Source organism: Bacillus rossius, chromosome 1 (assembly GCF_032445375.1).
Source record: "Bacillus rossius redtenbacheri isolate Brsri chromosome 1, Brsri_v3, whole genome shotgun sequence".
NCBI lineage: Eukaryota > Metazoa > Arthropoda > Insecta > Phasmatodea > Bacillidae > Bacillus > Bacillus rossius.
The window spans coordinates 378,350,177-378,376,142 of record NC_086330.1 but is presented as its reverse complement, the minus strand read 5'-3'; the positions used below and the strand labels follow the sequence as shown (position 1 = coordinate 378,376,142).

Here is a 25,966-nt window from a genome sequence, read left to right as displayed (position 1 = left end):
GGCAATGATGATAATAGTAATACAAAACCACCAGCAAGGACATCCTGTTTACGTAATGAACATTGATAGACGTGTTCGAACGAACAGCATATTATGCATTAAGATACGTGTTTTAATGGTCTTGATGAAACGGTCCATAAACTCAGCTGTGCAGTTTGTCAGATGTGTGTGTAAACAGTTTTGGACACAGCCAACGGGAAAAAAAGTATTTCATCACAGCAACCAACGATGGAAACCTCGCTAAGATTTATTTTTCCTCTCTGAGGAGACTAAACTTTTGCCACGCGGCGAATCAATATCTTTGCACTGGGCCAAACACTGACAACACGTTCGTCAATCATATGAAGCTGAGAAATATAATAATGAAAGATTTATTTATAATCTATTGTCTGTCCTTATTTATGATATCGCTTTTAAAACAAATAATATAATTACCTTTTTTTTTTAATTTCTTCAACACTAGATACCGGAAAGATTCGCGGATTCATTTCACGATATGCTAGAATCCAATTCTGTGATTGGCTTACAGTTTATCTGAAGGACTTTGAGCCAATTGAAAACCTTCAACCAAAAGAGTATCGAATCGCAAGCGTCCCAGTTGACAGGTGTCACAAGTCAATAGCCAATGAGCAGTTGGCATTTGCCTGAGCGTGTAGAGGATTGTGGAGTCTATCCTAGAGGTCATCGAAAGCGCGAATTTTTCCAGTCTCTATTCAACACTTGTTCAAATTAAAACTAATATGTCTATGATTTAGGCAGATGATTTGTAATCCGCAGAGTTGAAACACTACAATAGGGAAATTTAAAATAAAAATACTGAAATTATTTTTCAGATAAAGTGGGGTCAAGTAACAATTGTTTGTATACTAAAATATTCTACTGGAATATAGACTGCATGACACTCTGCCAAACTCACTGTGAACCATTGGGCTTGTTCTACAATGATACGTAAATGGTGACGGATCACTTAAACGGAGATGTTTCACACGTAACCGTATTTCTAAGACGACACGCAGTCGGAGACGGACCCGCAAGGATTAGCTCGGCGATGCTCAGCTCTTCCGTTTGCGTTCCTCTGAGCGACCAATACAAGCCGACTTGGCTTCTTCTGTTTATGTTCTTAATATGTTAAAAAAAAATTGGTTGTTTCTAAAGTAGGTTTACGGATGATAGTTTAACGTGACAACGTCATAACAAAACATTGATGAAATGATTGCATACTTTTATGAATAAAATTGAATAATTTTTATTGAATTATCAGTATTTTGTATGGATACAAAGAAGGAGTGAAATAAAATCTACAATTTAATTGATAAATTTACTTTTATTTGCACTCATTAATTCAAATATGTTTATTACTTTAATGAAGAGATTATTTTAACTATAACTTTTATACATGTTTGCTATTTATCTTCTTCCAGTCTGTGTTATTCTGTTAAGGATAGGACGATGATAGGAAAAGTAGGAAACGAATGGGAGTGTTTCAAGTTTAATGTGCCTCGAAAAAGTCAAATCGATGGTTGTTCCAATCGATTGGAAGATAAATGCGGCACAAGCGTACAATGAGCGTAACGGGACACAGCGTAACGGGATAATGTGCGTAACGGGACACTTTTTCTTGCGTGCAGCCGGCGTTCATCGATTTATTAGACGTTGTCACGTCAAAAATATTTTCAAGTACAATAATATCTTGTTCCAGTACATATTTGTCGTTTGAATAATATCTTGTTCCAGTACATATTTGTCGTTTGTTATTTTTATTATATAAGTGTATTCTGCCCGTGCTAAAATCTCGAAACATAAAATATTTTATAGTAGCTTGGCTTCTGTGTTGTAGCCGCGTCCTTGGCAAATAATAAGGTGAATTATTCGCCAAAGGATGCGGCTACAAACAACCCATAAGCCAAGCTACTTCAGACAATGGCCGTGAAAGCCTGCGAACATTATTAATATATTATTGACGTGATAACGTCTTATAAATCGATGAACGCACGAATGAATTTTCACGTTCCGCCTGAGCCGAGCGTGCAAGAAATGGCCAACCACCGTGCGAGAAAATCTTATATAATATTAAACAGGTTAAGGCTGGCTTTTTAACTAATTGTTCGTGATAATATTTAAAGAAATTATTTAAAATTAAATTTGCAAAAAAACTGTAAATAATATTTGAAAAATTAAAAATTATGCATGCAATTTGTCATCAATGTTTTTCTTATGACGTTTTCACGTAAAATTATCGTCCGTAAACCGACTTTACAGACAACCCTCTTTTTTTGTATAATTAGATGAATGTTTTGGTGACCTTGAAGTGCAATCTCACTGGCTGCTATGTGCTCCGTGGAAGCGGCAGACGCGACGGCGGGGTGTCGCCACGGGAAAGCATTCATTTCTCAGACGAGAGAGCCAGGGGCTCAACAACTAAATTTCCAAAAGGCTGGAGGGGGCAATATACCTTTTTATACAGAATCATTGATCTCCCCTATTGAAGCGGGGGTTCCCCCGGGAAAATTTGTATTTCAAGGTGGAAAATGGTGCTATTTTAGCAGTTTTATTATCTAAAAATTGATTACACAGCACTTTATTTGCCCCCGTTTGCTCCCACTTCAAGGTTTCATAAGGGGGGGGGGGGGCAAAATACCCTTGCATCCCCCCCCCTGTTGTTGCGTTCTGGAGACAGCCACACCCGAAGTTCCCCGAAGTTCATGCTCGCTTTTTTTTTTCCCGTACCACAACAGGTGTATTAATTTGGGATGTAGCTTACTCATACGTCATACGCCGTTCGATCTCGTTGTATAAACCGGTGTGGCATTACATTTTGCGGTCGATTAGGATAGGTTAGCTACATTATAAATACTTTAAAACATTGTGAATGGTTGGTTATATTAGGTAAGTATAGCTTCATTAAAAATACTGTAAAATCATTTTATGGTTGCTTAGCAAATAACTTTTTAATACGTAGCTATCCAGCGCTAGGAAACCGTTTACATGATTTCACAGTATCTTTAATGTAGCTATCCTAACCAAATCAATCGTCCACAACGTTTTAAAGTATTTATAATGTAGCTAACCTAACCTAATTGATAGAGACACGGAAATTTCGCGCATTCATTAAGTCGCAAGCTAGAATGCAAACCTTCACACTGTTGCACTGTGTTCGTGATTGGACCGCAGTTATTTGGACACGCCCCTCCGAGACCGTGAGCCAACGGCGTCCAGCTAGGAGAGACGTAGGCGAATCGGGTAGTGCCGATTAACAAGGGTAAACATGCCCTCGCTAAGAAATCAACCAATGGGAAAGCGAACATGGGTTGAGCACACCTATTACCTTACATTCTACTCTGAAACCAGACGAATCTGCGAAATTTTCGGTTCTCTACTAATTGACCATTAGTAGGGACGCCTGTATTTCGCGAATACATTTCGTGTCTAGGTACATCCCAAAACACCGTAGTTTTTTTCTTGTAGTTATTGGCTGTGGTCGGCGAGAGGTGTTTTCCCGCACTTTACGGGGCCAATGGGAATGTGGATACCGTACTGCTGCACGCACACGATTCGCCATTACTCTAAGAAAAAGCTATAGTGTTTTGTGACATACCTTGCGAAATACAGGTGTCCCTAATCATTAGTTATCATGAGTTGTCCAAAAAAAAAAAAACATTCACGGACACACGGCAAACGAAAAATATGGCGCACGGCCGCACCAATGTGCAGATGTATGTTAAAGAATAAACGGCGATTTCTCGTAAACGTGTTGGATTTTCGTATCTCCGCAAGTTGTAGGTATTTATTTATTCACAATGAACAAAAAAAAACCCGAAGATGCACGATCGGGAGTTTGGCTCTCTCGTCTGTGAATAGAAGGCTTCCCGTTGCCACACGGCAGAGCGGCCCGCCTGGGCTCACACCGCGATAAGCGACGCGGTCTTCGACGCCAGAGTCCCTCTTGGCCCCGGGGGGGGGGGGGGGGGGGGACACCAGGGCGTATCGCCGACCGCGCGGTCGCCATTGTGGAGGCGACAACAGAGCTATCTGTCGGGGAGGGCCCCGCAACTCTCCGCCACGGCGAGGCCCCATTGTGCACCGGGGGACTCCGCGCGGGCCTCATTTGTGTGGCGCGAACAGATATAGACACCTGGTGGGGGGGATCGAACTGAACGTGAACCGACCTTCCTGTCTTTTTTTTTTTTGTTTTTTTTTTTTTGAAAGTGGAGAGAGAATTTGGAAGTATCCGTGAGCCACTTCTTCTGCGACTGTCGTATAGCCAACAAATATCTTTTGATTTTTTTAATCTAACATAACCTAAAAATATATAACTAACATACGAAACGAATACCTCGTAGTGTAAATAAAGAAATCGTAACTGACTATGTTATTTTTTTAACTATTCTAGGATTTTCATACACTTTTTTTTTTTATAAAATGATTTTACACAATGGAAAGTTAAGCAATGTTAATAAACACGTAGGCCTAGTCGTGTGATATTTTATAACATTACATGGTACATTTAACAATTCTTTCTTTCAATATAATTTATCGTGTTTTTAAGTTTCAATCATAATGTTTTTTAACGAATGCAATTTGTTTTGATTTTTTTTCTTTTTCTTGCAGAAAAATAACAAAAAAAATTAGTGTCCGCTTGTTTATCACGCAGAAACTTTAAAACCTTCAATTGTTTCTTCTCTTATTACTCTCTCTCTCTCAATTTATCTTTCACCCTCATGCTTTCTCTCTCTTTCTCTCTCTCTCTCTCTCTCTCTCTCTCTCTCTCTCTCTCTCTTCCCCTGCCCCACTAACACTAGCTTTAGATTATGCAATTTCTTACGATGTCTACGAATCGAATAGTCTTTGACCACAAGACTTGTAGCAACGGAGCTGAATGGAGTTGCAACGAGGGATAGTTGATGCGAGGCAACTCGCCAGCCAGTATTGTGCGGCAACATCTTAAGCGAGTTTTACTGTAATTCAACCCTTGTTCATAAATGCTTTTAAGTAGAGTTTTTCCGATATCATATTCACCGATACCGATACCCCGATACCAGTGTTTTTTATTATTATTTTATATTTTTACATGCCAATACTTTTGTGCAGTAATGTAAAAAAAAACTTTTATTATTACTACACTATTAAAAATAACAAAGTAATGATTGAAATATGTTTGCACAGTATTAGAAAGATGGCAAGCTAGAGTAAATCTGATGCCCATTTTATACACACATTCACTTTACTTAAGATAGTGCAAATTTTGTTTCAAAAACACTAATTGGTTTACATGTTCAGGAAGCCCGCGGATGGAGCGCGGTTCGTTACCGCTACAACGCCTAACAGGATTGGCAAAAAACGCCTCTATACCCCCTTAAACTCCCCCCCTGATTCCCCACTCCTCAGAGCCTCTGGAGGGTTCGCCACGTACCCAGAGTCCCATCTGCGTGAAGTGGCATAACTAGGACGTCTTTGTTCTGGGTGCTTCTGGGAGCCAAGCCGACCGTGATGACGTCAAAGGTGTGAGAGAACTTTCCAGAAAGGGGACTGAGAGGTATGAAAACGGCGGTGCCAGCCGTGGTGCGTCGGGACTGTGCCGTGTGCGACGGACGAGAGTGTGGAGCGAGGCAGTGTGCTGGTTCAAAGGTAGAGACCGGAAAAATTCGCGGATTCATTTCGTGATAGGCTGAAATTCAAACTTGTGTACATTTCTGCTGGTTCTGCTATTGGCTCGCAGTTTAACTGGAACTCTCTGGGCCAATGAGAGACTATCGACCAAAGAAGCGTCGAATCACAAGCTACACAGTGGAGACGCCTCACAATGTAGTACCCAATGAACACGCGTGCTTACTTGAGAAATGAAGAGGATAATGGAGGCTATCCTAGAGGTCATTGAATCCGCGAATTTTTCCGGTCTCTAGTCATAGGTGCGTGGTAAGATACGAGCTTCAGTGGGAACAGTAAATAAAATGTGGACTAGTTGAAAGAGTGATAAATTCGTGGACAGGAATTTTAAGTGTTGTAATTCAATTAATATTTCAAATAGCAGTTGATAAATAAAACTGTATTCAAATAATTGAGCCTGTTTTTTTTCCCACACGTAAAAGCTTCATACGCCTTCAAACATTGGAGATGCTTTATTTAAGCCAACCTTAACTGTCAGGCACCGCTGTTAGTGACAAGCCTCGGTCTAGCGGAACTATGTACGTTGTTTTATTTCCCGGAAACTAAAAGCACAAACAACAGAGGAAGTCTCCAAAGCCCACCTTTTTAGCCGCGTGTTTTTCATTCCTCCGCTTTGGGAGTTATTTCCTTCCGCCGCCTCGCATCTTAATTTAATTTACCAATACAACCTATATATATATATATCGATCGGGAAGCGACGTCCTGCCCCGCCAGCCCGCGTCCTTCGACCGCGACTGGAAACATTAAACAGTTCAAGGACGATATTAACCTCGGGGTCGGTGGAGGGGGAACCGGTGGAGATAGAAGGGGGAGGAAAAATAAAACAAAAATTAAAAACCACCCCTTCGCTCAGGTCGTCCCAGAGAGGGGCGACGTAAGGGAAGAGAAAGGGCAGGATGGTAAGGGAGGAAAATAAGTTAGGGGAAAGGGGGGGAGGATTGGCAGAACGCACTTGAGGCGTTTAATGAGAAGCGAGCACCTCTCGAATTTTTGTACGAATTTTTTTCCCCCTTGTAGCTTCAGATACACAAAATAAAAAAAAAAGAAGGAAATTAAAGCCATGTGAAACTTCTCAGAGTTAATATCGCCCCGCTGAAAGTAATTAGAAAATTAACGGTGTATTTCGCTCTCCACACACACTGTAATTAATACTCATAATGAGAGCAGGCTTATACCCTGGTAAGCTTCTTAATTTTGTTACACGCACAATTTTGAAGCGAGCGCGAGATTAAAAACTCATCGATTTTTGGACGGAAAAAAAATCACGAACGTAGAGTATTTAGTCCTGAATCATTTTACGTGCATATAAGCTATGAAGTATGTGTTTTCTACAATGTACATAACATTTAAAAATATCATTAACAATTTAGGATAAGAAAACAGTGTTCAGATTTTTACGAAACCTGGATTTCGTGTTGCCACGATCGCAAGTTGAGTTCATTCGGGTTAAATCAAATGTAAAACTAAGTAAGATAAGCGTTTAATAACTTCAAGCCGAGTTGAGTATGTTTAGATTACTGAGAGATCGTGTGTTCCATTCCTTGCTGTAGCAGGAAAGTTTCTAAACCTGCTCAGTATTGGTTACATTTTAACTAAGGTGGTTTTCTCACACGCCATGTAAATTTTTTTAAATTCATTACTATTAGCTAAAGGATATTTCTGTAAATTTAGCACTACACCTCTCTTGAATGTGTTCTTTTGTCACAAATATTTGCTCCAGATATTTACTAAGTGCGATCAAATTGCTGTAATGAGTCACGCAAGAGGCAAATTAACAAAAAAAAATTGGGAGACACTTTAATAAATATCTGTTGAAAAATATTTGTGACAGAACAACAGATGCAAGAGAGGTATAGTTACGGACCGGAAAAATTCGCGGGTTCAATGACTTCTAGGATGATCTCTATAGTTCTACGTACACTCGGTCAAATACCACCCACTCATTGGCTGCTATCTAGTGAGACGTCCCAGCGTAGCAGCCTGTGATTCGATAAAGCTTTGGTCGGGTGTTTCTCATTGGCCCAGAGTCATCCAGGTGAGTTGTGAGCCAACAGCAGAGGCAGCACTGAGGTATAACCATTTGTATTTTAGCCTGTCGCGAAATGAATTCGCGAATTTTTCCGGTCTCTAGGTATAGTGTTAAATTTACATGAATATCCCTTAACTAATAGTAGTGACAAGATAATGATGAATCAAACAGCGAATAATTCAGACGTCAGCCTTCTCCCGAGCATTACTCAGACAGCAACCATGTCGAAAGTACGTCAAACGGGCGACGGAAATGTCCAAAACAAGCATTTCATACGTATCTTTCCTTCGCACTCGTACGTATAAACATCACATGAGAGTAAGGCTGGAATACAATCGACATAAAACTCCTACACATGTAAAGTTATTGAGATAAGCACTTACAAGACACAAAAAAAAAACACTGTGGCCTGGCTTTGTTTATTTTAGTGGTTTTAGCTTGCAAGAACTTAATGCTTCTGTATTTGGTATTGTGTAATCGTTACAAAGAAAGAAACAATTAAGGAATAAAATCCATTACAACATAGTAATTTCGAAATTAAGTGTAGAAACATTTTTTATTCTCCTGTGGAAATCGCATCGTGATGTTTATAGCGTAGCTGTAATGAACGAACATAATGGATAAAATAAAATAATATCCGGCGATATCCAACCAACATGCATATTATTTTAGTTAATGAAAAAGTTCTGAAATGAAACGGCGACGTTCAGAACTTCTGATTTGATTGGCAGATAATTATTCAATTAATTTTGAAATCTATCTGTGGCAGTTTGGTCTCAAGCGCGAATTTTCATTGCAACAGAGTACAGACAGGTTGCTTCATTCTTATCTTTTTCTCAACACGACGCTCTTCCAGAACGAAAAAAAAATTAACTCCTTTATTAAATAATTGAAACTATGGTCCCTCAAATCGTCAAATCCTGAAATACCATACATAAAATTTAGTAATCGAGATATGTTTTTATTCGAGTTTAAAGATTATAATAAAAATATTTTACAATGAAAAAATTAATATAGTAAATCAAATATGATCACTTGTGTGGTAAAAAAGAGTAGATGTATATAGTTCGTTCTGGGACACCGGAGGACGGAGGAGGATCGGGGATCCGATCCTGCCACCTTAAGGCTTCGCTTCATCACCCATGTTGGATTACGTCACTTCCGCCAGCCATACACGCACGAAAAAGTGTCCCGTTACGTTCATCAGCCATGTACGCACGAAAAAATTTCCCGTTACAGTAGTTGGAAATGGGGGGTTCAAGCCCAGGCGGAGGATCCAGGATCCGACCTTGACCTTTGACTTTGACCTTGAACCCTGAACTTTGACCTAGACCTTGAACCGAGTCCTTGACCTTTGACCTTGACCTTGACCTTTAAATTTGACCTTGACCTTGAAATTTGACCCTGACATTGAAATTCGACCCTGACCTTTAGCCTTGCGACCCTCGATGTTGCCAACCTGATGACGTCATCTAATCCGTATGCTAATCCATATGCTAACCTAACCTAACCTAACCTAACCTAATCCATATGCTAATCTATGCTAAACTAACCTAACATAACCTAACCTAACCTAATCCATATGCTAATCTATGCTAACCTAACCTAACCTAACCTAGCCTAACCTAACCTAACCTAATCCATATGCTAATCTATGCTAACCTAACCTAACCTAACCTAATCCATATGCTAATCTATGCTAACCTAACCTAACCTAACCTAATCCATATGCTAATCTATGCTAACCTAACCTAACCTAACCTAACCTAATCCATATGCTAATCTATGCTAACCTAACCTAACCTAACCTAACCTAACCTAATCCATATGCTAATCTATGCTAACCTAACCTAACCTAACCTAACCTAACCTAATCCATATGCTAATCTATGCTAACCTAACCTATCATAACCTAACCTAACCTAAACTAACCTAACCTAACCTTACCTAACCTAACCTAACCTAATCCATATGCAAATCTATGCTAACCTAACCTAATATAACCTAACCTAATCATATTACTGTTGCATGTTTCGTTATGGCAGCCATCTTGGAATCGTGTAATTATTTAGCTAGAAATTCGGGAAAAAATCCATAATTCATTAAATAAATCACTCATTAATTTACATATTGATTCGATCAGTTCCTGTCCTTGGTTCGATACTCGATCGATGCAATAATGTTTAATTTTATGTAAAAAATAATAATTTCAATAAACCATGTTCAAAAATTCTTATGAGGCTTAAAATCCTCTACTACCATCATCCTATAAGCCATCATGTCCGCCATCTTGGAAATTCATAATTTCAATGCTAGAAATTCAGGAAAAAGTTCAAAATTCATTAAATAAATTTTGTAACCAATAAAATGATTAATTAGATCGACTTAGGTCCTTGGTACGATTCTGGATGCTGAAGAAAAAATAAATATAACAACAATTTAACATAATAGTGACAGGTTCGTAAATAAAACATCGCAAATTCTTTTACAAAATAAATTTTATTACAAAATCTATATTTTACTACAGGATCACTTGCGAAAGCCCTGCATAGGCGTGAAATGACTAATTCTTAGCTCCAATCGGTTTATACTAGACAGAGACCAACCAGAACCTTTACAGACATAGTCCTCCTCTTCTTGACAGAGTTTCTGGATACCGTTTTTAACAGTTTGCTTCACATCGTCAGAACTGTAAATTACTGCAGCCGGTGTCTTGAATGCACACTTCCTCACTTCGTCTTCGAATGGATACGGCTTTCCATATATACAGTCCAACCACAAGTTCTATTTTGATGGACCGTTTGTTGCTACATCATCAGTAAGCTGATTGATTATGTCCTCTCTGGCTTGTACTAGAACTCTATCTTTGCTCAACAATGAGAAGTTCACAAGCTAGCAGAATGTTTGAATTTTTTTTTGTTTTTATTTTTAATTTTTTATTAATTTTTTTTTTTGTATTTTTATGATATCAAAGATAACTTGTGGCGGTTTTCTCCGTGTGCTCCTGATTATTCTTGCCAATATTATGATGGTTTTCTCCGTGTGCTCCTGATTATTCTTATCAATATTTTGATGGTTAATCCGTGTGCTTGCGATCATACCTGCGGTTTCGGTCAAAGGTCAAGGTCACACCCATCCAAGATGGCCGCCGTGACGTCACAATCCAAGATGGAGGACCGTGAGAAATCTGAGAAGCACTAGCAGGAAGGACGAACTTTTTTTCTCCTTGGATACTATCGAAGCCAACCTCCCTTTGCGATCGATAGTGCGCGTTCCGCATCCCACATTAATGAAATAGATATTATTTACCTGCAAGCAACACGTGGCGACATCTGTTGACGACAGCCAGAACTACTTGCATCAATTTGCTTTGCATTAGATAACTTAACTCTCGCTGATGAAATATTTCAAAAACTCTATTTAAGAAATGGTTCCAATTGGAGAAAACTGACAGTTTGTATCTAACATTAGTCACAGAAGCTACCATGGATCGTGGTTTGTTATCTGCAGCTGAATCGGAAGGAAGCCGCTGTAGATACTGTGGCAAGGATTTTGCCATGAGAAGGCATGCTAGACGTCATGAGAAGAATGATTGTGCTAGAAACCCACTACGCAACATGTTAAGCTGTAATCGTTGTAGCAGGTTGTTAACACGAATTGACAGCTTAAAAAGACATGGAAGAACATGTAAAGTCAAGACTACTTACGGCATAGAGGACACCGATGGATCCACTAGACTAAAGAAGAGTGATCTGCATTACGACAATAATTTTCCTTGTCCTGACCGTGATGGTATTAGCTCACCCGATCGTGAGGAAGAACATAAATTGAAGGATGCTAATGGCTTCGGGAAGACTGAAACTAATGGAAGTATCAACACCGTGAAAAGTGAGAATACATTCAAGCCTATATTCAGTAGATCCTCCATTCTTTGTAAAAATGATGGACTCCTAAAAAGGAAGCATGAAGACGATGAAGACACTTCGACATCATCGATAGCGAATTCATACGGTAATCTGGGTGAAGAGGATGTCTTCTACAGTGATTGTTACAGTGACTCTGAGGCTGTTGACAAAGGCATAGACTGTGATGAAGCACCTAGAGCTGACAAGATCGAAGAATGTGGCGATGTCCTGAGACCGAAACGATGGAAACGTCGTGTTATAATAAATAAATCTGATAATGCTTATTATGATCACTGGAACGATTGTGATATTAACAGTATTTATAATAAACAAGCAAGTAAGATGGTTGTAAAAGAGATTGATTACACAACATGGAAAGATGCAAACATATTGGTTGACCGGCTAAGACTTCTACATGGCTCGCTTTGTGCAGGAAACTATTCGTTCATCAAAGAAATATCCTTCATACTCAAGGAACTGAGGAAAGCTGGCTACATACAATAATGGCTTCTTTTACTTGTATTTGTGTAATGTTGAGAAGTAATTAAATATTGAATGTAAAAATTTAATGTTTTTATTTCTTGTATTCTGATTTCCAACTAAACCTGTGTGTTTCCGCTAATGTATGTGTGATCATTCCGTTTCCTGTGTGTAATGTGTGTATACGTTTCCATTCCTGTGTGTACTGTGTGTACGTTTCGTTTCCTGTGTGTGTACGTTCTGTTTCCTGTGTGTACTGTGTGTACGCTCCGTTTTCTGTGTGTACTGTGTATACGTTTCGTTTCCTGTGTGTACTGTGTGTACGTTTCGTTTCCTGTGTGTGTACTGTGTGTACGTTCCGTTTCCTGTGTGTACTGTATGTACGTTCCATTTCCTGTGTGTGTACTGTGTGTACGTTCCGTTTCCTATGTGTGTACTGTGTGTACGTTCAGTTTCCTGTGTGTGTACTGTGTGTACGTTCAGTTTCCTGTGTGTACGTTCCGTTTCCTGTGTGTGGTCTGTGTGTACGTTCTGTTTCCTGTGTATACTGTGTGTACGTTCCTTTTCCTGTGTGTACTGTGTGTACGTTCCGTTTCCTGTGTGTACGTTCAGTTTCCTGTGTGTACGTTCCGTTTCCTGTGTGTACGTTCAGTTTCCTGTGTGTACTGTGTGTACGTTCCGTTTCCTGTGTGTACTGTGTGTACGTTCCGTTTCCTGTGTGTGTACTGTGTGTACGTTCAGTTTCCTGTGTGTTCTGTGTGTACGTTCCGTTTCCTGTGTGTACTGTATGTACGTTCCGTTTCTTGTGTGTACTGTGTGTACGTTCAGTTTCCTGTGTGTACGGTGTGTACATTGCGTGTTGGAGCCGAGTAGACTTGTATCCAAGTAGCTTCATAGAAATTTAGTTTCGTAGCCATGCGCTCGTTTAGTCATGCAGTCTCGCGGTCATGAATAACTCGTAAACAGCTAGATTTTTTAAGACTCGTAGCCTTGTGGCCTCATAGTCTCTTAGACTCGTAGAATTCTAGCCGAATATATTTGGAGTTGATGATACAAAAGACAGTTGGAGCCTATGACTGTAGGAGCCAATGACTGATGGAGTCACTAGACTGATGGAATCAATAGACTGATGAAACCAATGAATAATGGAGCCAATGAATATTGGAGCCAATGAATATTGGTGCTAATGACAAATGTGCTGCCTTTTCGTTGTCGGTGTTTCCAAATGTGCTGTCTTATAGTTGACGGTACTTCCAAATGTGCTGCCTTTTCGTTGTCGGTGCTTCCAAATGTGCTTCCTTTTTGTTGATGGTGCAGCCTTTTCGTTGTTGGTGCTTCCAAATGTGCTTCCTTTTTGATGATGGTGCTTCAAAATGTGCTTCCTTTTTGATGATGGTGCTTTCAAAAGTGCTTCCTTTTTGTTGATGGTGCTTTCAAAAGTGCTTCCTTTTTGTTGATGGTGCTTCTATTTTTAATGTTGTTTTGACTCTAGTATTTTAGTAAATTGTTCTTGATTTGACTAGCGTATTATTCCATCCTGTGCATGTATATAAGCGAGTCCTATACAGCAGGTCGCTCAGTTTGTTACTGACGTTATCGGTGTAAGGATCACCTAGTTTGTTTCTTATGGTGCATAAGTCGCGTAATTACCTGTTCTTGTGAACTCGATGGTATCTTTACCGTCTAAAACGATGAACTTGATGGATGTTGTACCATCGTCTACAGGAACTCTAACGTCAGCGCCGACGATGTTGGAGCAGATCCCGACGGCAACGCCTCTGACAACACTGGAGGAGACTTCAACAGTCGTGGTACCACCAGCAGAAGAGAATTTAATGCCGGTGGTGCTGGCTTCACAGGAAAACATGACGAACTTCGTTTCAGCCTCGATGGAGACTTCAATGGCTGGTGATTCAACAACTAACGGACATCGGTGTTGTTACTGTGACAAGATTTTCACAAACAACAGCAATGCTCGACGACACGAAAAGAGAGAATGTGTCAAGAACCTTTATCGTAAAATGATTGTTTGTGAGAAATGCCATAAGCAGTTTTCCAGAAAAGATAATATGAAAACGCACATGAAGACATGCAAAGGTCCTGCTGTTCGGTAGAAAGTAAAGGTTTCTATTCAACAACGATGCATTGATGTTCATAAGAGTATGCCTGGAGATGGCGCAACTGCGACGTCAGTATCTGTATCGGGTCTGAAAGGCTTGTCTTCATCAGCAAGGTATCCTTGCAGCTACTGCGATATGTCGTTCACTTTTTCTCATGTAGCACGAAGACATGAGAGGAGTAAATGTAAGAAGAATCCATCTCGCATAAAGTTCCGCTGTGATGAGTGTCATGAATGGTTTACACGTATTGATAGTTTGCGACGGCATGTGAAAAAATGCAACGGTAAAGTTCGTGTGTCTACTGAAGAACTACCTGTAGAAATTTCGACTCCTCGCTTTAGATTGGAGACTCGTAAGCGTACAAGCAAGAAAACCAATGTGCAGCAACCGATTGCTACAACGTCTGGACATGAAAATAAACCTAATACTGTGCTCGGTGCATTACAAGTGAATGATAATGGGTTCTACTTGGCGCAGTCTGCATTTCGTGTAAAATTGAAAGATTACTATTATCTAAATACGTTAGGTGAGTCAAAAGACATTTGTAATTTTCTTGATGATATCAGAGAGGACATAATCAATCAGCTTACTGATGATGTAGCAACAAACGGTCCATCAAAATAGAACTTGTGGTTGGACTGTATATATGGAAAGCCGTATCCATTCGAAGACGAAGTGAGGAAGTGTGCATTCAAGACACCGGCTGCAGTAATTTACAGTTCTGACGATGTGAAGCAAACTGTTAAAAACGGTATCCATAAACTCTGTCAAGAAGAGGAGGACTATGTCTGTAAAGGTTCTGGTTGGTCTCTGTCTAGTATAAACCGATTGGAGCTAAGAATTAGTCATTTCACGCCTATGCAGGGCTTTCGCAAGTGATCCTGTAGTAAAATATAGATTTTGTAATAAAATTTATTTTGTAAAAGAATTTGCGATGTTTTATTTACGAACCTGTCACTATTATGTTAAATTGTTGTTATATTAATTTTTTCTTCAGCATCCAGAATCGTACCAAGGACCTAAGTCGATCTAATTAATCATTTTATTGGTTACAAAATTTATTTAATGAATTTTGAACTTTTTCCTGAATTTCTAGCATTGAAATTATGAATTTCCAAGATGGCGGACATGAAGGCCTATAGGATGATGGTAGTAGAGGATTTTAAGCCTCATAAGAATTTTTGAACATGGTTTATTGAAATTATTATTTTTTACATAAAATTAAACATTATTGCATCGATCGAGTATCGAACCAAGGACAGGACTGATCGAATCAATATGTAAATTAATGAGTGATTTATTTAATGAATTATGGATTTTTTCCCGAATTTCTAGCTAAATAATTACACGATTCCAAGATGGCTGCCATAACGAAACATGCAACAGTAATAGGATTAGGTTAGGTTATGTTAGGTTAGCATAGATTTGCATATGGATTAGGTTAGGTTAGGTTAGGTTAGGTTAGGTTAGTTTAGGTTAGGTTAGGTTATGATAGGTTAGGTTAGCATAGATTAGCATATGGATTAGGTTAGGTTAGGTTAGGTTAGGTTAGGTTAGCATAGATTAGCATATGGATTAGGTTAGGTTAGGTTAGGTTAGGTTAGCATAGATTAGCATATGGATTAGGTTAGGTTAGGTTAGCATAGATTAGCATATGGATTAGGTTAGGTTAGGTTAGGTTAGGTTAGGTTAGCATAGATTAGCATATGGATTAGGTTAGGTTAGGTTAGGTTAGCATAGATTAGCATATGGATTAGGTTAGGTTAGGTTAGGTTAGGTTAGCATAGATTAGCATATGGATTAGGTTAGGTTAGGTTAGGCTAGGTTAGGTTAGGTTAGGTTAGCATAGATTAGCATATGGATTAGGTTAGATTAGGTTAGGCTAGGTTAGGTTAGGTTAGGTTAGGTTAGGTTAGCATAGATTAGCATATGGATTAGGTTAGGTTAGGTTAGGTTAGTTTAGCATAGATTAGCATATGGATTAGGTTAGGTTAGGTTAGGTTAGGTTAGCATATGGATTTGCATACGGATTAGATGATGTCATCAGGTTGGCAACATCGAGGGTCGCAAGGCTAAAGGTCAGGGTCGAATTTCAATGTCAGGGTCAAATTTCAAGGTCAAGGTCAAAGTTAAAGGTCAAGGTCAAGGTCAAAGGTCAAGGACTCGGTTCAAGGTCTAGGTCAAAGTTCAGGGTTCAAGGTCAAAGTCAAAGGTCAAGGTCGGATCCTGGATCCTCCGCCTGGGCTTGAACCCCCCATTTCCAACTACTGTAACGGGACATTTTTTCGTGCGTACATGGCTGATGAACGTAACGGGACACTTTTTCGTGCGTGTATGGCTGGCGGAAGTGACGTAATCCAACATGGGTGATGAAGCGAAGCCTTAAGGTGGCAGGATCGGATCCCCGATCCCCCTCCGTCCTCCGGTGTCCCAGAACGAACTATATACATCTACTAAAAAGGACTACTTTATATATTTTTACAGAAGCTATCAAAGAAAAGTTGTTTGTTTTTGCAACCAGCTACAAAGCTCTGCGATTTTGTTTTATCAATTCAGAGGACGTTTCTGACACAATAAAATCGTTTATATGTTAAAAATGTTAATTAACTTGTTTTTTAATAAAAACAAAGTGAATTGAAAGTTTCTTCAAAATTAACATTTCTGTGTTATTACTCACACCCAATTTTAATCGTGACTCTTGTGAACGATATTCGGATTCGAGACAATTTTTTTTTTAATAATCGAATTCGCGATTCGGATCTGAGAAAAAATTCATTCGAATCATCACTGGTTTCAACTCTGATGTTGATATGAAAAGAGATAAAATAAAGCACGCGTGGAGTTAGGAATTGCCAGGAGACGACATGATGTGACATATAGTGGAAATACCACGAATTTGGATGGTTATAAATTTGACGAATGAGAACCTCCGTCGTTAAGCACAGCCACTTCCACGAAACACGGTCGTTTGGAAGTGTCTGCACAGTGCGGACACTACACTTCAGGCTATGCTTCGGGCGTCCAATCAACAGACAAGAGAAAGGCTTCACGCAGACTCAGCCGACCCCATGACTCCAGTGAAGGGTCGTCATGGGTCATGCACTGTTGAGGAATGTTCACCTTCGATTTACAAAGAACGCTTCGCGCTTGTAGGTGTTTCGCCACTAGGGACGTTTATGGTCTGAGTGCGAAAATAATTAGTAGAGCCACGGAAATTTCGCGGATTCATTTAGTCGCAAGCTAGAAGGCAAACCTCCACACTGTCGCACTGTGTTCATGATTGGACCGCAGTTATCTGGACACGCCCCTCTACGACCGTGAGCCAACGATGTCCAGCTAGGAGAGAAGTAAGCGAATCAGGTAGTGCCAAATAACAAGGATAAAAATTTTCTCGCTAAGAAATCAACCAATGGGAAAGTAAAGATGGGTCGAGCACACCTATAACTTTGAATTCTATCCTGAGGCCAGAGGAATCCGCGGAATCTCCGGGACTCTAATAATTAGTTACAGCTGTGGTCTAATTCCAACTTGAAATTTAATTGAAAGTGTGTGTAAATGTCGACTGGACAAATTAATACCACCAGGTTGATAAAGCCCAATTTCAATTCATTTAAACCGGGTGTTTATGTTGTGTGTTTTGATATGGACAGGAGTTTATTAATTATAGGTCAGTCTTCAGATTATAATCAGGGTTTGTGTATTTATATTTTGTTTAGTATTTATAAACACTCCTCCTGTTTACAGAGTCTTGCAAGCCGTGTCCTGTTAAGCGATACTTCTCGACGGCTGATCACGGCTACCTAGAGTGCCAAGTTTACATTTGTGTCATCTGTGAATCTTGTTCTGATAAAAAAAGAAGTGTATTACACCAAACTGTTTAAGTTTGATCGCAAGTAAACCTAACCCATTTCTCCTTTGGCATCTCGTGAAGAGCTGCTACAGGAGAGATAACACGCTCGTCACAAACTACCCAGCGATCTTCGCTAATTTACGACGATCTTCTTACACGTACTGACACCGAGTTCACTTACTTCCAACACGAACACAAGAGAATATTTCTCAGAATGTCATCAAAACATTAAGAAACTGGTCGAGTCTACAGCAAGAACACTCTTATTGACTTAATGTAAGCTTTTGGACATACGCCATTGCTAAGCACAGCATGTCTGTAGAAGAAAATTACAAAAAACCAAAAGACAAAAACAAAAACACAAATTAAGCAAAAAAATTGCTGTTGTCAATAGGATATCAACACCGCATAATATACCATAACAGGAATATGGTCAACAAACAAAGAAAAACAAAGAAAAAAAGACTAACAGAACGAAAGAAACCCCCACAAATGATGACAGAACAAAAATATTGAACCGAAAAAAATCCTGCACAACAGTTGAAATGAGACAAAAACAAGACAAAACGAAAAGACGAATCAAACACAATAGTTTTCCTAAACAGAAACAAGCGACGTTTCGGGAACTGCTATCTGCTCCCGTCCTCTGGCAGAGACGCACATGGTACGAAAACACAGATGCACTCTTATTGTGTCCACTTGTGAGTTTTACCTTTGCTTAGTTTTAGAACGAAATATACAACGGTGGATGTCTGAATACGGCGTAGGTTGTACGAAGATTAGGTTATTTGAAATTAAGGAAGGAAGCTTCGTGTTTGTTCGAGTTAAGTTCTTCTTTGAAAAGTCCGCGAATGTGCTGTAATCTCTGACTGTTACTTCCGCTGATAGACCCGGGGCGGAATGTCTGAATGAGCTGTCCTATTGCGAGTATGCGGGTGGCCCACGGAATACTTCTGGATAGGGACTGGAAAAATTAGCGGGTTCAATGACCTCCAGGATAGACTCCACGATCCTGTGCATACTCGGACAAACGTCGCCTGTTCATTGGCTACTGACTTATGAGGCGTCTCAATTGGGAGACTCGTGATTCGATACTGCTTGGACAGAGGTTCTATAATTAAAAAAATTCGCGATCTCATCTCGCGATAGGCTAAAATACAAGTAGTTATACCTCAGTGTTTCCTCTGCTATTGGCTCACAACTCACCTGGATGACTCTGGGCCAATGAGAAACACCCGACCAAAGCTTTATCGAATCACAGGCTGCTACGTTGGGACGTCTCACAAGACAGCAGCCAATGAGTGGGTGACATTTGACAGAGTGTACGTAGAACTGTGGAGTTCATCCTACAGGTCTTTGAACCCGCGAATTTTTCCGGTCCCTATCTATAATTGGCTCACAGTCCTCCAGGTTAACAGTGAACCCAATATCATAAATTGCATAAAGGTACAATTATTTGCATTTTAGCATATCGCGAAATTAATCCGCGAATTTTTCCGGTCTCTACTTCTGGAACACCTCTCGCGACAGGCCGTCGTACACAGACCGGCTGCAGTTGCAAAACATGACATGAATAAGTCAGAGATTCACCTTGGAATGTTTACTTTGGTGTGATAATAGTTTAACACATGATTTTACTCAATTTTTATTTTACATACACCATTGCTGGTTACTCTGTTGATTAATACGCAAGCACACTGAAAAAAAGCCAATATCAGGTCAGCGTTATGATATATATAATTTTTTTGACTACTTCCTCCCCTGAAATTCTCTGGGCTGTCTATATGCTATACCTAGTGACCGGAAAAAATCGCGGATTCATTCGGCGATAGGCTAGAAGTCAAATACATATACATTTTAGATGATTTTGCTATTGGCTTACTATTCATCTGTACGAATCTCAACCAATTATAAACCCCTCAACCAAAGAAGGATCGAATCACAGACAAACCAGCTGAGACGACTCACAAGTCAGCAGCCAATGAACTGGTGTTTATTTTCCTGAGTGTACAGGGGAATGTGCAGTCTATCCTGAAGGCCGTCGAAACCGCGAATTTTTCCGGTCCCTAGCTATACCTATGTATTTTGTTTTTGACATCGGCTGATTTTTCCTTGTGTTCTGTGTGTTTTCCAACTCGCCTTTTTTTTCGTTATTGGGTGTTCTCTATGACTTATATTTTAATTAAATCTTCCCCAATGCAATAATCGTTCAAAGAACGTAACATGATTTCAAGTAAACATAAATGCACCCTCCAACTAAATTCAGGTTCGGGAGGGGTTATAGACTCCTCCCTCTCATTTTTCAAGACAATTCTGGAGCCGCCAAATGAAGAACTGCGTCGAGCAAGTTCTTCGTCTTCGGTCTTCATCTTCCGCAAACCGTCTACCTGGCAGCGACTGCAGTGCATTCCTGACAGAGGACACTCTGGAGTCGACTCCTGACAGCCATTCTTGTCGACAGATGCGCGCGGTCCAACTTTGGGCACACCCTGTCTCACACTCACTCCGAACTGACAACATGCTATGAAAACAAGTGTTATATTTTGAAGCTTTATCGGCTGGAAAGCCGGAATTACAATAGTCCGTCGCCTCAGTCAGTCAGTCAGTCAGTCAGTCATATGGCCCGGAAAATTCCATCCATCCGTCCATCAAAATCTTTGTAACGTCATACTTTTGACGGACAAACGAATCAATTAATAACATCCAAATTGTTGCAAGGATTTTGCGTCTCACGTTTTATTATATTAGAAGTTTTTTTAACTTAGTTTAATCCTTTATATTGTACATAATATATATTTTTTAAATTATGTTTGAACTCATTTTAACGTTTGTGTTTGGAAACAAAAACCGTCCGATTCACAGAAGTGTGATAAATTACGCATAGTAAATCTAAAAATGTTGAAAATAATACCAAAGTGGCAAATATTGAGATTAATGAACCATAAGAGCATAGCTTACATGATTGTCAATCCAATCTAATTAGAAAAGATAAATTTTCTCCAAAATTTAAGTTTTCTAAACAGTTGGGCAGCATGGACAAGGGGAGATATTATGACGAAAGAACGGAGTGTTGTGAATCGCTCGGCGGCTTGCGAATGGACAGACGTCAGGCTGACGCGACTGGCTATTGTAATTGAGGCTTAGAAAAAAACTAGCGACCCGCCCCGACTTCGCACGGGTGCAATGCTGATACTAAATATACTACGGAATGTCTATATACAACGTTCACAGCTTTTTTTTTATCATTAGACAATACAAACATAATATAGATCAATTAAATGCACAATGTATTTAAGATACTTAATTGGATAAGGATTAATGCTGTATTGCTTAAAATCGCTTCGTAAATAAGCCATTATTTCTCGTAAAAAGTAAAGGATAAAAAATGGTTACTGTGGGTTATCCATAAGAGATAGACATATATATACCATCGCGGACTTTTTTGTAGACCTTTTTAAGGTGTACAATACTGTAGTACATTATTTTGATCTATCTCGTAGGGTTCAGCCAGCGTTTGCAATGTAAGCGCAAACAAAATGTGTTTATTTACGACATCACATTAGAAACCTCTAAAATTATGTGTTTCTCTACTATATTATGCATGTATTATACATATAAACCTTCCTCTTGAATCACTCTTTCTATTTAAAAAACGCATCAAAATCCGTTGCGTAGTTTTAAAGATCTAAGCATATGTGCTTAGGGACAGACAGACAGCGGGAAGCGAGATTGTTTTATACTATGTAGTGAAGAGGTCATTTTATCAAAGTTTTTAGTTCTACAGCTGGATATGATTTCATATTTTCTAAGAAACAAACTAAAAATTGGTTGGCTAGCCAAGTACTTCTATAAACATAGGTACTTAATTTTAATTAGTTGAATAAAATGTGAGAAATAGCTGCCTATGGGTCAGTCGCTTCAGGTATTCCGAGTCTTATAAAGTAAAACAAAGGTTTTATTGTTAGTTTTAATAGTTTTCTAGTTACTGCTTTTTCAGAGAAGGGGTGAAGAAAAAGCATGCCAGTATGGTTGTATGGCAATTTATTTTTTTCAAGTTTGGTGTTCAAACTATCTTTGAAAATCACCAATATTTTATTATTATTTATTTCTGTGTTCTCAAAGCGCCATGTAGGAAAATGTTAGCCTTAACAAGAAGATCTGAAACGGCGCAACCCTTCTTTACACTGTTGCAATTGCCACAGAGGCGAAGATATGCATATTGAAAGCGTAAATTTCGACCGTATATGCATACTCCCTGGCCCAAAGTCAGGCGTCACTCAACTCTTCAAGAAAACTGATTTTAATAACAGTTCTTATTTTAAAAAAATGTAAATTTTTCCTCGATACAAACGTAGTTTGGTAAACCAAGGGCTGATAAACACTTAGCAGTACTCTACTTAAAAACGAAACAAATAAATGAATCTAAAATAACTCCAAAAACAAATATATCATATAAAACTACCGATAGAAATATTACTAAAAAAAAGGGGGAGGGGTTGTCCGTAAAGTCGGTTTACGGACGATAATTTTACGTGATAATGTCATATCAATTTTTTTTAATTGCTGCATTTAAAAAGCCCTCAACCTTTTTGATATTACAGAAGATTTTCTCGCACGGTGGTTGGCCGGTTCTTGCACGCTCTGGCTCAGGCGGAATGTGGACAATGAGTCATGCTTTTTTCGTGCGTGCAGCCGGCATTTATCGAATTATAAGACGTTATCATGTAATAAAACTAAAAATTGACAAAATAGTATAACTTAATATTATCTTTGAAAGATTTCTGCAATGGGAGTGCATGACTTGATATAAGCTTTTGGACATAACGTCATTGCTAAGCACATCTATAACTGTAGAAGAAAAATACAAAAAACCCAAAAGACAAAAACACAAATTTAAGCAAAAATATTGCAGTTGTCAACAGGATATAAACACCAAATAATATTCCATAACAGGAATATGGTCACCACTGTTGAAAACAACAATTTTTTGCTTAATTTTATGTTTTTGTCTTTTCAGTTTTTTGTAGTTTTCTTCTACAGACATACATAAGCTTAGCAATGGCGTTATGTCCAAAAGCTTACATCAAGTCAGTGTACTTAAAACCATTAAATTAACCGATCACGACGAGATTGGAAAGCGTGCGTTTAAAACTGTTTCGACTGTAAACGAAGTACGTGGCCTCGTCGGGGCTCTCACCTGAACTGTGCGGCGAGCTGTTGGAAGAGCCGTAGCCGTCGTCCAGCACTGCCTGCGCGTGGGGCGGCTGGGGGCAGGCTGCGGGGGCGGCGGGGGCGGCGGCGGCGGCTGGAGGCGGGTCCTCCGGCTGTCCGGCCCTCAGCACCGACAGCTCCATGGTCCGCCACGCGCTGCCTGCTCAGGTGCGCGCCATGGGGTCTCCTCCTCGCTACCTTCTTCTTCACCTCCTCCCGCAGGTCCTTGCCTCGTCCCTACCACTTCCCCCCGCCCTCTCCCATGCTCTCTCTCTCTCTCTTCCGCGCCCGCCGACAACTCAGGTCCTCATGTCGAGGCTCCCCCCTCCACCGCAGACTGCTCACAGTCGACGACGTCGGGACGCGGAGGACGTCTGCTCGCCGGCTGACGCGCGGGCCGACTGAGGCGCCGCTCATATACCTGCCGCTCCGCGCCGCTCCGCGCATGCGCAGTGGCCGGGCGGGTCTGGACCGGCGCCATGTGGCCGGCCGACCTGCGCGGCTCGGGAACCACACATAACTTAGAAAGTCACAACTTAGAACAGACATAACTTAGAAAAATTGGAAAAATCCACGTAACTTAGAAAAACACAACTTAGAAAGATCATAACTTAGAAACACACAACTTAGAAACACACAACGCAGAACCACACAACTTAGAAACGTCATAACGTAGAAACTCATAACTTAGAACTATCACAACTTAGAAACATACAACTTAGAACTGTCATAACTGAGAAACACGCAACGCAGACCCACACAACTTAGAAACGTAATAACGTAGAAAGTCACATATTAGAACTATCACAACTTAGAACTGTCATAACTTAGAAACAAGTAACTTAGAAACATGCAACGGAGAACCACACAACTTAGAAAAGTCATAACGTAGAAAGTCATAACTTAGAATTGCCATAACTTAGAAAATTTCTTAGTTGTGTGTTTCTAAGTTATGACAGCACCCCCATTAAATCAGTTCTGTATAATTGTAATACCTGAAATTATTATCTACAACATCGGTCTGAACGAATTTTATACGACCTATCATTACTGCAAGGGGTGGAATAAACAGGGGTTGAATGAAAACAATTCATAACTCCCTTAGTAGGCACACTATCAAATTCATTCGAATTGTTTTAAAATTAAAAATATAATCAATTTTTTGTCTCAAATACTTTTTGGTACAACCAACCATTGCTGCAATGGGTGGATAAAGAGGGTTTAAAATAAAATAAAAAGTAATTAAGAATTCCCTTACTAGGCATACCATCAATTTTATCTATAACTTTTGTCTGAAACAATTTTTGATTGTACAAACCATTACTGCAAGGTGTTGAAAAAACCTGGGTTTGGAATAAGAAAATAAAAAAACTTCCCTACCATGTACTCTATCTATTTAATGTTATTTTTGTTCAACTTTTTAAATATTGTTGAAAATTTTTGTAGAAAGTAAATTTTTTGTTATAAACCATTGCTGCAAGAGGTGGCAATAACAAGGATATAAAGACAAAAAAAACAATTAATTTGTTTTAATAAACATACAGTCAAATCCGTTATAATTTATTGTAAAATTCCTAAACTTGATCTAAAACCTTTGGCTGAAACAATTTTTGATGAAACGAACTACATATTACCGAAAAAATAAGGGTTAAAATTAAAAAAAAAAACTTCTTTAGTATCAAATTCATCGGAATTTATTTATAAAAATCTTGATATTACCTTAAACATTCGACCAAAAAAAATTATACGACCACGTATTATTGCAAGGGAAGAAAAATAGTGTTTGAAGGTTAAAATGAATTGCATAACTACCTTAGTAGTCATAATATTAAATGCGTTAAGACATTCAATGCTGGATACTTGAGTTTGAAAAAATTCAAATCTTTTGCTGCATGGAATATTAGAAAATGTTTAATCGATCTTTTTTGAATATTAAAGAACATATATGTAGGATGTTATATACATAAAGTCTTAAAATGTTCCAGGAGTTTACAGAAGTTTCCATAACATTTCCAGAATAAATAGGTGCTTAGAAATCAAACTACGCCTGTAGGCTGTGCCAAAAAGGTTTTTTTTTTTAAAGAAAAATGCTCTCGTTAAAACTCGTTGTGTTTTGTATCATGTCTGTATAATTCGTTTATTTAAAATAATAACTGTAAAATAACGTGTAGTGACTAAATGTAAAGGAATCTGGAGACCTCGGTAAAGGTTAATTTTAAATACCAAAATTTATGTTCATTTTCGTGTGACCATGTATGTTTGGATGTGTCGTTTGATTATTGAAGGCATTAGTTAATGGTACATTTATATTTTCGTATTTGTGGTGTTTTTTAGCTACCTCTTCAAATAAAGCTAATTTGTGTGTATTGAATTATGTGCGCATTTGTGTAAATTAATATCGTGATTTTGCGAGCCAAAGATGGTTATGTATTATGAAAACATTTGGTTAACCTATCATAGTTCTAGACCACAACTAACGCCACCTTACGTCTCTAATAAAATATTATAAAAATCCTTCATATTTATCTCATGTATAACAAGACATTAAAATACATATTAGACGATATTTTATTAAAAAGTATTAATGAGACCTAGATTCTGAAACAATCTATTTCCTGATATAATTCGGGACAAAACTAAATATATTTTGTTTTATACTGTGTGGTTGTTAGTGTAAGCATCATTAGTGACCGATTTCAGAGGGGAA

At 39.0% G+C, this 25,966-nt stretch overlaps 1 protein-coding gene across 2 annotated transcripts in view; it reads right to left on the bottom strand.

The window, feature by feature from the left end:
* The window catches only part of LOC134528561 (sodium-dependent noradrenaline transporter-like), a 173,892-nt gene extending 150,259 nt beyond the window's left edge, over window positions 1-23,633 (bottom strand). For both annotated transcript variants that reach the window (XM_063362295.1, XM_063362296.1), the window contains exon 1: window positions 23,246-23,633. In XM_063362295.1, the coding sequence (XP_063218365.1) occupies window positions 23,246-23,402 (157 nt within the window). In that variant the 5' untranslated portion in view covers window positions 23,403-23,633. The remainder of the gene's footprint in view (window positions 1-23,245) is intronic.
* Window positions 23,634-25,966: the final 2,333 nt, after the last annotated feature.